The following is a 14784-nucleotide window of genomic DNA, read 5'->3' as shown; positions in this document are numbered from 1 at the left end:
TACTCATTCTTAAGGGTCTTTGGTTGTCTCTGTTTTTTTTCTAATACCAATCCTACCAAAGATAAACTGGATACTAGAGCTTTTAAAGGAATATTAGTAGGTTATGCCATGGATCATAAGGCTTATAAAGTGTTCAATTTATCTACTCATAAAATTCATATAACCAGAGACATCATTTTCCATGAAACTTCTTTCCCATATAATGAACCACATAATACTATGGCATCCAATGATATTAATGGAACCCCTATTCCATTACTATCAAATATGGATGCTGACATTTATTTTCACTTCCCAGCAAAAGAACCTACCCCACCTCACACATCATCTCTTCCTCAGCATACTCCCATAAATAATCCAATTTCCCAAGATACTTTTGTCCTTTATGAAAGTGAGGCTCAAACCCCAATTGACAACCAAACATCCACATCCAACCTAGTTGAACCCACACTTTCTCAAAACCCAATACAGACTTGCCCTTCTTCCGCTGATACATATCTTCAACCTTCCACTAATACTAATTCTTCTACTCCCCCTTCTAATCTTTTAACTTTACCTTCCAGACATAGCTCTCGACCTCATCGTAAACCAACTTGGATGCAAGACTTTGTCGCCAATTCTTTCTACCCTTCTTCTTCCAATTTTTCTTCCATACTCATCTTACCACCCTTTAGTGCTTCTTGCACCTCATTTTTTCAAGCTCTTACAGCATCTGTTGAACCGTCTACTTATAATGAAGCTTGCAAAGACCCTTATTGGGTTCTTGCTATGGAAGAGGAACTTAAAGCTCTTGAACAAAATAACACTTGGATACTTACTGATCTTCCCAAAGGGAAGAAACCTCTTTCGGCTCGGTGGATATACCGAATCAAGCACAAACCTGACGGCTCTATTGATCGATATAAAGCTCGGCTCGTTGCTAGAGGATACAACCAGGTGCAAGGAATTGACTATATGGAAAGTTTTTCTCCAGTAGCCAAAACTGTCACTGTCCGGATGTTTATCGCTTTTGCTGTTGCGAAAGCTTGGCCTATTCACCAAATTGACATAAATAACGCCTACTTACACGGGTTTATTGATGAGGATATCTATCTTCAACCTCCGGCCGGTTATGATAAAGCTAAATCAGGCCAGGTTTGTAAACTTCAGAAATCGTTATATGGCCTTAAGCAAGCCGGGCGACAATGGAACCGTGAGTTTACCACTCAACTCCTTACTTATGGTTTCACTCAAGTTTCTCTTGATCATTGTCTTTTCACTTATAATGCAACAGACATTTTTATAATGCTTGTTGTTTATGTTGACGATGTTCTCATTACTAGCAATTCTGATGAGGCTATTCAGGATGTTAAAAATTACTTACATGCTTTATTCACTATTAAAGATTTGGGCCATGCTCATTATTTTTTAGGGGTGGAATTAGCTCGGAATTCAACTGGTGTATTTTTATTCCAGCATAAATATATCCTTGATTTACTTGCTGATGCTGGTCTTGAGAAAGCTAATCCAGCTCCTTGTCCAATGCAACCGGGTATTGACTTGGATCCTAAGCTTGGAACTCCTATCCCCAATTCTGATTTTTATCGACGTCTTGTTGGTCGATTATTATATTTAAATTTCACTAGACCTGACATTAGTTTTGCTGTCCAGCAACTAAGTCAATACATGTCTAATCCATGTTCTCATCACTTGGACGCTGCATTTTATGTGCTTAGATACTTACGTGGTACTGCACATTTTGGTCTTTTTTATCGTGCTAACAATTCCTTCCAGTTGAAGGGTTATTGTGATGCAGATTGGGCTCGATGTCGTGAAACTCGGAGGTCAGTAAGTGGATACTGTATATTTCTTGGTGATTCTCTGATTTCATGGAAAGCTAAGAAACAACCAACCGTTAGTCGTTCCTCCGCCGAAGCTGAATTCCGTTCCATGGCAAGTACAAGTTGTGAAATTAAATGGATTTCCTATCTTTTGACTGCCATTCAGGTTCCAGTTTCATTACCAATTCCACTGCACTGTGACAGTGAGGCTGCCATACACATTGCCTCAAATCCTGTTTTTCATGAACGGACGAAACACCTTGATATTGATTGTTATGTGGTTCGTGAACATCTTCTATTAGGTTTTTTAACAACACCACACGTTCCGTCCGGCTCACAGCTCGCAGATCTACTAACCAAACCTCTGGCAGCACCCCAATTGTTCAATCTTTTAGCCAAGATGGGTCTGGTTTCTTCTCAGCCTCCATCTTGAGAGGGGGGTGTTAGTATATTTAGATAATGGCAATTGTGTAATTTAGATAATGGCAATTGTGTAAATATACCTTCTAGTTAATGGTATTAGGTAATTATCCCTAATGTATTTAGGTGTATAAATAGGATGTAATCTATGAGTTTATGATATAATATCAGAATATATTTTACCATATTTGTTTGCTCACTATTAAATACACATATCTCTATCTCAATCAGTCAATCCTAAATCCCTCATAATTGAGGGTAAAATAGACTTTTAACCAAAAATTGGAATCCAAAGGGTTAATAAAAACAAAGGACAAGATATCAAAATAAGCCTATGGTTTTTAAAGAAGTATCAATTTAGGTTCCACATACAAAATAACACTAATATAAATTTAACGTTTAAAAAATGATATCAATTTAGGTCTCGATAACGGATTGGATACGTCATTCCTATTATTCCGTTAAATTCTGATTTCTAGCTCCACGTATAATTGACAAAACTGAGTAATATTAAAGACGTGTCTCGTTCCGTTATCGAAACCTAAATTGATACTCTTTTTTAAATATTAAATCTATATTAATGATATTTTATGCGTATAGTCTAAATTAATACTTCTCTACAAAAAGGATGCCTATTTTAGTACTTATCCCTAAAAACAAGTCAATGAAAAAAAAAAAAAAGGTAACTTTTTTTTTTTTTTTTTTAATCTCTCTGCATGCAACTTTCTTCCTCCAACTCAGACACTCTCTTTCCAAAGAAACAAAACGCTCTCTCCCAACAAACTCATTTCGGAGAGAGTGAGCAACTCACTGTTCTCTCTTCAAAATCTCTGATCTTTCCCTCTCTCTCTCCATACCCATTTTCTCTATCCGCCTTCCTTCAGGCTTATGCGTTCTAATTTTAGGGTTCTTGTGGTTTCTCAATCATCGAGTCAAAGCTTGGAGGAATCCGGAATTTTCAGGTGGGGTTTTGCTTCTCTGTACTTGCATTTCCGTTTTTTAGCATTTCGTAGCTGAAAAAGGTTGGGATTTCGTTAAAACCTGCTGAATCGGTCACTGGGTGTTTTCAAATTTCAAGGAAACTTAATGGCGCGATTTTGAAATTCAATTTTTGAACAAGGTTTCCTTGAAATTTTGTGTTTATGCTTATTTTGGAAGGTAGATACATTTGGGGTTTTTATTCCTTATTTACAATAATTTTTTATAAAAGGTCTCGTTTCTGTTTCTCTCTTCTCCCTCATTCTCTATTTTACAAGAATAATTTGGTTTTTGCGCTTTGGGTCTGCCGTGAGAGAGCAGAAAAATTTCGTAAGAAATTGAAATTTCTTTTTCTTTTAGTTTCTTCCCGTTGTAAGTTTGAATGTATTTCGAGAAGCCGCTTTAGGGCATAGAGTTGGAGTGAGAAAAGAGAGCATTTTGTCTGTGGTGGTGGTGGTGATTATGGTGTTTTAGTACTGTTTTTTTAGTTTCTTGTTATTTTTTCAGTAACCGAAATGAGTAAAATTCCATGAACTTTTTCAATTTTCTTGACAAATTTGTAGATCTGCATGCGAGTCTTTCCACATTTTCTTTGAACCCTAACTTCAGTGGAATGGGTAGAATTTTTTTTTTGTTGTTGTTTTCTTTCTGTTCTGCTATTGTTTCTGATTCATGTTTTCTTCACCTTCATCTCAGTTGCGAGTAGAAATGGAGGAAAAGGTTCAGGAAAAGGCGGCTCAACCAACCATTTTGGAGGGCGAGTTGGTTGGGATTAGATTTGGTTTGGCATCTCATAAGGAAATAGTAAGTAGAATTTGGGCTTCATACATAATTACAGGCCTAAAGTTTTGCCGTTTCGGACCCTGTACTTATACTTGAGACCTATGTTGCTCGGAAACTCTTCTTCTTTAGCGTTTCCCATGTCAGTTTCCGTTTCTTTTCCGTTTTCAAGCTAATTTTTCTTAGAAATAACATTTTCCGGTATCAGTTTCCGTGCAACATAGCTTGAGACCTAACTTATAACTTTTTACCGTTTGGCACTTGAATTTGTCAATTTTGAGCCTCTGAGACCCTTATTTGCTGATTTGGAAAACTTCAAATAAAATCCGCTTTGCATGTCTATCAAATTTGAAGGGTGCCAGATTAGCAAATAAGGGTGTCATGGGCCCAAAATTGACAAGTTTAGGGTTTCAAACTTCAAAAAGTTGTAAGTTTCATTGTGTGATAGTGATAGGTCCAAGTATAAGTACACACCTATACCCTGTACTTACACACCTATAACTTGTAACTTTTTACCGTTTGACACTTGAACTTGTCAATTTTGGGCCTCTTAGTTAGACCCTTATTTGCTGATTTGGAAAACTTGAAATAAAATCAAGGTTGCATGCCTGATCAAATTTGAAGTGTGCCAAATCAGCAAATAAGGTTGTCATAGGCCCAAAATTGACGAGTTTTAGGGTGTCAAAAGTCAAAAAGTTACAAGTTTCAGGGTATGATAGTTTCAAGTATAAGTACATGGTGCCAAACGGCAAAACATTATAAGTTTAGGTGTGTAATTATGTATTGTAGTATCTTCCTAAATGACTAGTTTATAAACAATTGCTTAGCAAGAAATTTTGGTTGGTTCAGAATTTACATTCTTCACTTTTTTTTTTCTTAACAGTCAACTGCTTCCGTTAATGGTTGCTCTATAAACCATTCAAGTCAGCTCACAAATCCATTTCTCGGATTGCCGCTTGAATTTGGCAAATGTGAGTCTTGTGGAACGGCAGAAATTGGACAATGTGAAGGTAAGTAAATGTGTAATTTGGTTCTGTTGAATAGTTTCAGAAATTACATGGTATGAATGATTATGCTCTTGGAAAAGTAGCTTTAGCTATTCATTTTGTCAATTTCAGGTCATTTTGGATACATTGAACTGCCAATCCCAATATATCACCCAAGTCATGTTGCTGAATTGAAGCGATTGCTCGGTCTGTTGTGTTTAAAGTGCTTGAAACTGAAAACAAACAAGGTACATTTTGGTTAAACAGAACCATCATGTTTTATTAAGTTCTTGATTTGGAGTATTAATTTCCACATTGAGCATGGCCTTACTGTTTAAAATTTACAGATTCCAAAGAGTGGTGGTGGCGTGGCTGAGCGGTTGATGTCGTGCTGTGAGGTAAGCGAAGTATCAGTTCCTTTTCATTATTTCCTCTGGGACAGCTGTCGATATTGGTTGATTTTTTACTAGACTTGCATCTCTAAGTCACTGTTATTTGTCTGCCTTTGGTTTTCTATTGATGCATCACTTTCGGAATGTTGTTTGCATTTGTCTGTCTGCTTTGTTCCTGCTTCTCGTGGGAAACAAATACTTTTGGAATTTGAATTTCATTTCTTTTCATTCCCTTAATTGTTTCTTATATTTTTTGTTATCTCTTTGTTCTAGGATGCTTCACAAATTGTACTCAAAGAGATTAAGATACCAGACGGTTCATCCTTTTTGGCATTGAAGTTTTCTAGGAATAGATTCAAAGATGGAGTTTGGAACTTCCTGGAAAGATATGGCTTCCGTTACGGTGACGACCTTACCCGTACATTGCTGCCATGTGAGGTTTGTTTCTACTTCGCTCTTGCTTTAACTCTCGTGTTTGTTAAATTGTCACCATATAATTATGTACAAGATCATTGTTTCATTTTGAGCTGTTCATTCCTACTTCATTTCCTGCTTTGTACTTGGTTTTTTGTTATTTTGGATTGATGCATATGCATTTTTCAATCATATTATATACATTTTCTTCTTGTCTCAGTTTTGTTCTCTTTTCTTATTTCACAGGTTATGGAAATGCTAAAGAGAATTCCACTCGATGCTCGAAAAAGACTTGCTAGGAGAGGATATTTTCCTCAAGATGGATATATCATGAAGTATTTACCTGTTCCTCCGAACTGTTTGTCTGTGCCAGATGTTTCAGATGGTATTAGCGTCATGTCATCAGTAAGCCATTTATCTGCCACTATGGCTGCATAAATTATTTCTCTGATATCGTGTTTTTTCTTTTGATATTTTTGGTTTTTACTTATTCCATTTTGCATTTTAGGATCTTTCTATATCTATGCTGAAGAAAGTTCTGAAGCAAGTTGAAATTATCAAAAGCTCAAGGGCTGGTGCTCCAAATTTCGAGTCTCATGAAGTTGAAGCCAGAGATTTGCAATCTGTGGTGGATCAGTACCTTCAACTTAGGGGCGCTTCAAAATCAGCACGTGATGTTGGAGAACGGTTTGGAGTACATACAGAGTCCAATGAGTCCTCCACAAAAGCGTGGCTTGAGAAAATGAGGACATTGTTTATTAGGAAGGGCTCCGGATTTTCCTCCAGAAGTGTGATCACAGGAGACGCGTATACAAGAGTAGATCAAATAGGTCTTCCTTTTGAAATTGCTCAACGAATCACCTTTGAGGAGAGGGTGAATGTGCATAACGTGAAGTTTCTGCAAGAGCTTGTGGACAACAAGTTGTGCCTAACGTATAGAGATGGTTCTACAATATACTCCTTGAGGGAAGGTTCGAAAGGCCATACCTTTCTTCGGCCCGGGCAAGTTGTTCATCGACGGATTATGGATGGGGATACTGTCTTCATTAATAGGCCGCCCACTACACATAAACATTCTCTGCAAGCACTTTCAGTATATGTGCACGATGATCACACAGTGAAGATCAACCCTCTAATTTGTGGGCCATTGAGTGCTGATTTTGATGGTGATTGCATTCATCTGTTTTATCCTCAATCCCTGGGTGCGAAAGCAGAAGTTATGGAGCTGTTTACAGTAGAGAAACAACTTCTTAGCTCCCATAGCGGCAATCTGAATTTGCAGCTGACATCAGACTCCCTTCTGTCCTTAAAGACAATGTTCAAGGGGTATTTTTTCAATAAAGCAGCTGCCCAGCAATTAGGCATGTTCATATCCTCGTCCTTGCCTTTACCTGCTTTTCGGAAAAGTCAACGCTCAGGCCCAATCTGGACTGCTCTACAGATGCTGCAGACTGCTTTGCCTTCTGATTTTGATTGCATCGGGGAAAGATACTTCATTAGTAAGGGTGACATGGTAAATCTTGATTTCAGTAGGGAGATTATGCAGCCGGTGATAAATGAAATTGTCATCTCAATATTTTTTGAGAAAGGTCCTGCTGCTGTTTTCAAGTTCTTCAACTCTTTGCAGCCATTATTGATGGAAAATTTATTTGCAGAAGGTTTTAGTGTTGGTTTGCGTGATTTTTACATGTCAAGGGGTGCCATAGAGAAAATCCGTAGGAATATTAAGAAAGCTTCTCCTTTTCTTGGGCAGTTGAGATCAAGGTATAATGAGTTGGTGGAGGTGCAATTGCTAAAGCACATCCGAGATGCAAAAAGGCCTGTTGAAGAATATATTCTGAGCTCGTCCGCCTTGGGGGATTTAGTTGATCCTAAGAGTGAATCTGCTGTGACTAAGGTAGTCCAGCAGATTGGCTTTCTGGGCCTGCAGATTGCTGACCGGGGAAAGTTTTATTCGAAGACCTTGTTCGAGGACATGGCTGCTCATTATGAGATCAAATATCCTTCTGATTTAGTTGATTCTCCAGCTGCAAAACACGGACTGGTTCACAGCTGTTTCTTCCTTGGGCTGGATCCGTATGAGGAGATGGCTCACTCGATATCCACAAGAGAGATCATTGTCCGCTCCTCAAGAGGTTTATCTGAACCCGGGACTTTGTTCAAGAACTTAATGGCCATCCTTCGAGATGTTGTTATTTGCTATGATGGGACAGTTAGAAATCTGTGCAGCAATACAATTATCCAGTTCGAATATGGCCTGACGTCTGGAATTAAGGCGCAAAGCCTGTTCCCGGCTGGTGAACCTGTTGGGGTATTAGCTGCAACAGCCATGTCGAATCCTGCCTACAAGGCAGTCCTTGATTCAAGCCCAAGCAGCAACTCATCCTGGGATATGATGAAGGTAATTAATGTTTTATAGTAAATCTCTTTTTGGCTTAATACATCAGGACCCCCTGCTTGGCCAGAAAATCTGATTGCCCCCCTGAACTTTAAGGATGTCTCCATAGTCCCCTGAACTTGCTTAAAAGTCTTATTAGCGCCCTAGAACACTAAGAGATTTCGACAAGTTAAAATGTGCATCACTTTAAGCAAGTTCAGGGTGCTAATAGATCATTGTAATTACTTCAGGGGGCCAATATATCATTTTAAGCAAGTTTAGGGGGCCAACCTTTCATTGTAAACAAGTTCAGGGGGCTAATGATACACCCTTAAACTTCAGAGGACCAATCATTTTTTCTGACCAAGTTCAGGGGGCAGTGATGTATTCACCTTTTTTTTTTTGTCCTTTTACCTGTGGGTTTTTGCATATTCCATAGTACATATGATGCATCATTCTTTTAATTTTCAATTCTCAGGAAATACTGCTTTCGAAAGTCAACTTTAAAAATGATGACAATGATCGCCGTGTCATTTTGTATCTTAATGCTTGTGCTTGTGGGGGAAAGTACTGCCAGGAGAACTCGTCCTGTGTGGTAAAGAGTCACTTGAAGAAAGTCATTTTGAAAGATATTGCAAACTGTTTATTGATCGAGTGAGTTGCCTTTACAGCTGTATTTCTCTATTGTTTTGTAATCTTTTACATGCTGCATTACGTGTTTATTCGTTGTGTTTGTATGTTATAATCTATCTATGCTCTTGTTTCATCAAATAGTTTCTTATCGAATTTTCTGAATGTAATTGTCTTGGTGTTGTTTCTAGGATCTTGTTGCGAGTTTATTTGCAGTAATTGTGAATATAAGATATTAAGTATGTTTATTGTAAAGAGTTTTCGTTGGAATTTCTTTTGGGACGCTAATTTGATTGCTGCAAATACAACACAGCCCCAAGATTTAGAGGATTTGAGTTTTGCTTAGTCACGTTGACTTGATAACGACATAATAATTAGTAAAATTACTATTATGCCCTTAATTTATTGTATTCTCATATATTTATTGAGGGTATTCTGGATAATTTTGAATCATGGTAATGGATTGGGTCATGTTATGAAGGGTTACATGTATTATATAAGTTAGGCAGTGTCAATCCCACATGATTAGGTCACTCCATTGTTATTTGCATCTTGTTCGTGTTGGGGTTTTCTGAATAATTAATCATTTAATGTTTGGTTTGGGTTCTTTTGACATTGACCTGACAATAACATCATCCACAAACACGAGTTCATTCATATGTTTGCCATTTCATCTCTGTATAAAATTGAGTTTTTGATGGCTTCTTAAATGCAGATATAAGAGTCAGCAAATCGTAGCCGATAGTAGCGTTATTGGTCATATTCATCTCAACAAGGTTATCTATATGACTCCTAAAACATTCTAACTTTTTTTATGTATGAAGTTTTTGGTTGCTTTTTAGATGTTATTCTTTTGACTAGTAACTGAAATTTCTATGAACAGGAGAAGTTGCTGGATTTGAATGTTAGTATGGAGGCTATTAATGAGAAATGCCTAGAGACGATCAAATTATATGCAAAAAAGAACAAGAAAAAAGGTTTTATTGCAAAGGTGGATGTCTCATTCAGGTTAGTTTTGTTAATTACATTCATAATTGCAAGATAGATGTGTCATCTTCTCGGGGAGAAAATAGTATTTCTTCAAAAGTTTCTCAGTTTGAGCCATCGGTTTTTTTTGTTGTTGAAAAAGTTGTGCCTAGCAAGCAGTACACTTGCTTGATAATTTATCAAATGGTGCGATGACAAGACACTAAGACAGTGCATTTTTGGGTAACATATTCCTGAAAATCACGAAGTTAACATACAAAAAAATTGGGGATATGCTAAAACTTTGAGTTCGTAGATGTTCTTGTTACTCATTAGCATATGATGCTTTTCTAGTGGATGGTGTAGATGTGTATTGGAACAGAACTTGCACAATAGATGGTTTCGTTTTCTGTTTGGTTTTTCTTTGATATGCTAAACTTACTTAGCCTCCCTTTCCTGCTTCCATGATTGTAGCGATTATTGCACTTTTGAGCAACCTTGTTCTGAGGAATGGCCTTCCTCTCCATGCGTGTCGTTCTTTTCTCATGATGCGGGTACTTCTGAAGTAGAGGAAATTATACATCTTTTTGCGGATGTAGTATGCCCAGTTCTGTTGGACACAATCATCAAAGGTATTAACTTGCTTTTCATTAAACAATTTGCATTTTCCACCGTTTTTAGACCCTGGGGCTTAAAAGGTTCATGCCAATGTGTTAAAGCTTCCGTCTTTTCTGAGTATCTACTATATATGAACAGGCGATCATCGAATTTCATCTGCAAACATTATTCGGGTTAGTCCAGATACTACAACTTGGATCAGAAATCCTTCCAGGAATCAGAAGACCGAATTTGCGCTGGATGTTGTTATAGAGAAAAAATTTGTGAAACAAAGTGGTGATGCATGGAGGATCGCTTTAGATGCCTGCCTTCCCGTTTTTCATTTGATTGATACAACACGTTCCCTACCATATGCCATTAAACAAGTGCAAGAATTGTTGGGAATTTCTTGTGCATTTGATCAAGCAGCTCAGGTACCTAGTTCTTTTATTTTAAATATCGTATTTACATGTGGATCAGTCTGAATATAGCCATTTGAAATTTCACACTTTTCTCTTCCTTTCACTCACATTATGTAACGTTTAGGGTATCGACACATAGTTTGTGTCTTTCTCCATATAAACACTAGTCTCTTCCTACTATTAACATGTCTATCACTCCTTTAAAACGGCTAAGCATTGTCATTAATTTTGCAGCGCCTTTCAAGCTCAGTGAAAATGGTGGCAAAAGGTGTCCTCAAGGAGCATCTCATTCTCCTCGCTAATAGCATGACCTGTGCTGGAAATTTGGTTGGCTTCAATTCCGGTGGATATAAAGCATTATCTCGTTCGTTGGATATCCAAGTTCCATTTACTGAGGCAACATTGTTTGTGAGTACTTGTCCAGTTTTTTAAATTCTTAATTTTTTTTTTTATATAATTTAGACCAATCTATTAAACGGACTATTCTTTTATGCGATTGACAGACACCAAGAAGATGTTTCGAGAGAGCTGCAGAGAAATGCCATACTGATAGTTTGTCCAGTGTGGTTGCTTCCTGTTCTTGGGGTAAGCATGTTGCAGTTGGCACGGGATCCCGATTTGACTTGCTATGGGACCAGAAAGAGGTATTACTTTTGAATCATGTACTTCTGGAATTTCTTATTTAATTGTATTAAATGACGGGTTATACTTTGCAAAATTTCCATTCTAAGTTGTCTCAAAATTTCTGTTTCTCTTTTCCAGGCTAATGTTAATCAAGAGGAAAGCATAAATGTCTACGAGTTTCTCAACATGGTCCGACCTGGTGCAAGCGGGGAAGAACCAATCCCTGCATGTTTGGGTGCAGAGGTTGATGATCTCATGCTGGACGACGAGGAAAATGATGATTGGAACCTCTCACCTGACCGCACAATGGATACGGACAAGCCCATGTTTGAAGATCATGCCGAGTTTGAGAAATATGCAGAAAATGGGGCCAGTAATGGCGGAAACTGGGGTGCTGGTGAAAGCACGGGAGCTAGCTCGGGTGGTTGGAATACAGCTCCAGCATCTCAAACAGATGCTGGAGACTCTTGGGGCGCAGATAAAAAAGTGGGAGCTGACAAGGGTTGGGGTACTGGTACTGCATCCGAGACTACAGATATTGGAAACTCGTGGGGTAATAAAAGTGCAGGAGCTGAGAAGGAGACTGCTTGGTCCGGTTGGGGCAAGAAGACGAGTGAGAGCGAAACGGCACAGCCAGATAGTGGAAAGTGGGGTGATACAAATGCAGGAGCAGAGAAAGAGACTGCTGGGTCCGGTTGGGGAAAAAAGACAACTGAAGCTGCAGAGAAGGATATTGGGAGCACTTGGGGTGATAAAAGTGCAGGAGCTGACACCGAGACTGCTTCGTCGGGTTGGGGAAAAAAGACAAGTGAATTGGCAGCAACAGATACTGGAAGCGCTTGGGGGGCTAAAAGTGCAGGAGCTGAAAAAGAGACTGCCGGATCCGGTTGGGGAAAGAGTTCTTGGGGGGATAAGGGTGCGGGAGCTGAAAAAGAGACTGTTGGATCCGGTTGGGGAAAGAAGACGACCGAAACGGCACAGACAGATATTGGAAAGTCTTGGGGTGCAGGAGCTGACAAAGAGGCTGCTGGGTCCGGTTGGGGAAAGAAGGCGAGCGAAACGCCACAGGCAGATTTTGGAAAGTCTTGGGGTGACAAAAGCGCAGGAGCTGACAAAGAGACTTCTGCGTCTGGGTGGGGCAAAAAGACTAGTGAAGCAGCAGAGACAGATAATGGAAGCTCTTGGGGGGCTAAAAGTGTCGGGGCTAATAAAGAGACTGCTGGTTCAGTTTGGGGAAAGAAGACGAGCGAAAAGGAAGATGCTTTTTCAACTCAGGCGGCTGAGCATGTAGAATCCCCTGTAAGTAACAGCGGTTGGGGAAAGCGGAAGTCTCCTGAAAATTCACAAGGATGGGGATCCAAAACCGAAAATTCACAAGGATGGGGATCCAAAACCGAAAATTCACAAGGATGGGGATCCAAAACTGAAGCTTCTGAGCATGTAGAATCCCCTGCAAGTAACATGAGTTGGGGAAAACTGAAGTCCTCTGATAATTCACAAGGATGGGGATCGAAAACTGAAAATTCACAAGGATGGGGATCGAAAACTGAAAATTCACAAGGATGGGGATCAAAAAGTGAAAATTCACAAGGATGGGGATCGAGAAAGCCCGAGAGAGAATGGAAAATCAACAAGAACCGCCCTGCTAAACCATTTGGCACTAACCCTGACGAGTCTTCTAATATTGCTGCAATGTTTACTCTAACGAGACAAAGGTTGGACCTGTTTACATCCGACGAACAGGACATCCTATCTGAAGTTGAGCCACTGATGCGTTCCATCCGACGAATTATGCACAAATCTGGGTAAGTTTTTTGCTGTTCTATAATTCGTCATGAAGCGTGTTTCGGTTTTCCATACTTTTGGCATTTTTTGTATCCGAAATTCTAAGTAGTAACTTGTTTTCTGTAGGTACAATGACGAGGACCCTTTATCACCAACTGACCAAGCTTATATTCTTGATAATGTCTTCAACCATCATCCGGATAAGGACGCAAAAATGGGTGCCGGCGTCGATCATTTCATGGTACGCTTTAATCTTTTATTTTTCAGTCCGCTAGATAATTAATACACACAAGAATCGAATAAGAAGTACATCATATATATATATCTTCTTAACTTGATGCCCTTTACCAGTAGTAACCTCGGTTTTTGATGTAACAGATCAACAAGCACGACGTTTTTTCCGAAAGCAAGTGCTTTTACGTGGTTTCAACTGATGGTTCCAAGCACGACTTTTCGTACCGAAAATGTCTGGAGAACTTTGTGAAAGGGAAGTATCCTGAGTTGGCTGAGGAATTCATTCCAAAATATTTCGTTAAGCCTCGTCCCCGATCCCAATCCCAGCAACCGCAAACCCCTTTAACACAGAACCTCGAGGAGAGTCAGAAGCCGGAAGAAACCCCTTTGACACAGAACCTCAAGGAGAGTGAGAAGCCGGAAGAAACCCCTTTAACACAGAACCTCGAGAGTGAGAAGCCGGAAGAAACCCCTTTGACACAGAACCTCGAGGAGAGTGAGAAGCTGGAAGAAACCCCTTTGACAGTGAACCTCGAGGAGAGCGAGAAGCCGGAAGAAACCCCTTTGACACAGAACCTCGAGGAGAATGAGAAGCCGGAAAACCCCTCTACAGATCAGGAAAGTTAGTTTCTTATTGAGAATCTTGTTTAGATGCATGACATACATTAGTGAAATCTGCTATTTGATTTTGTATATATGAAAGCAGATTTTTTAATTTTTGTTAATATCCATCCATCCATCCATCCGTCGATCCCCTCAGGTAAAATTACAATATTGTCCCTCAACATGAACTGCATCTATTTATTTTTCTGTTGGATAGATGCAGCTCTTGATTTTCAGGTAGTGCAGTTAGTGATCTAACAGTAGTAGGGCTTGTTCATTGATGTTTCATTCAATAGAAATATAGTCAAGTGCTATTGTTCCTTCAAATATTTCATGCTCCTCTTCTTTTGCGTTTTGTTGTTACAACTCGTCTTCTGTAAAGTTTCGGGTGACAATTCGCGTTGACATGTCATAATTGTGTTATATATATCATAATTAAGAACGAAACAAAAGTATTTGCATGGATTATGATCTAACGGTGAATGATCTAATTCGTTTGGTTATTTATGGTTCATGTGAACATTTGTGATCTAACGGTGAAAGATCTAATTCGTTTGGTTATTTATGGTTCATGTGAACATTTGCGCTTCGAAAATGATTTTTAACTGTTGGAACTGAATTTTGCTGTGTGGTGGATAGATTATAACCTCATTATTGTATTATAAGACCTGTTTTATGGATGAGAATGATTCAGATTGATATGAATTTCGCGGGTATTTGCTCGATTTTAATTGTACTATTTGAATTTTGTATAAA

At 38.9% G+C, this 14784-nt stretch overlaps 1 protein-coding gene across 1 annotated transcript; it reads left to right on the top strand.

Moving 5' to 3' along the window:
- Window positions 1-2973: 2973 nt before the first annotated feature.
- On the top strand, window positions 2974-14355 carry LOC136223897 (DNA-directed RNA polymerase V subunit 1). Its single transcript, XM_066012067.1, has 18 exons — window positions 2974-3202; window positions 3915-4022; window positions 4882-5008; window positions 5117-5232; window positions 5332-5382; window positions 5650-5814; window positions 6037-6195; window positions 6299-8191; window positions 8646-8821; window positions 9513-9573; window positions 9681-9805; window positions 10238-10395; window positions 10520-10794; window positions 11017-11190; window positions 11286-11426; window positions 11545-13211; window positions 13318-13432; window positions 13570-14355. Exons 2-18 carry the CDS (start codon window positions 3927-3929, stop codon window positions 14050-14052), a joined length of 5982 nt encoding a protein of 1993 aa, XP_065868139.1. The 5' UTR covers window positions 2974-3202; window positions 3915-3926; the 3' UTR covers window positions 14053-14355.
- Window positions 14356-14784: the final 429 nt, after the last annotated feature.

This window comes from Euphorbia lathyris, chromosome 3, assembly GCF_963576675.1.
Source record: "Euphorbia lathyris chromosome 3, ddEupLath1.1, whole genome shotgun sequence".
In the NCBI taxonomy this organism is placed as follows: domain Eukaryota; kingdom Viridiplantae; phylum Streptophyta; class Magnoliopsida; order Malpighiales; family Euphorbiaceae; genus Euphorbia; species Euphorbia lathyris.
This window is presented reverse-complemented; position numbering and strand designations above follow the sequence as displayed.

Excerpts from the sequence above, each read along its gene's own strand:
- LOC136223897 (XM_066012067.1), top strand. The coding sequence starts at position 3,927 with ATGGAGGAAAAGGTTCAGGAAAAGGCGGCTCAACCAACCATTTTGGAG. Across the intron at positions 10,396-10,519 it reads GTTGGACACAATCATCAAAG|GCGATCATCGAATTTCATCT; the intron begins GTATTAACTTGC and ends ATATATGAACAG. Across the intron at positions 13,212-13,317 it reads CGAATTATGCACAAATCTGG|GTACAATGACGAGGACCCTT; the intron begins GTAAGTTTTTTG and ends TGTTTTCTGTAG.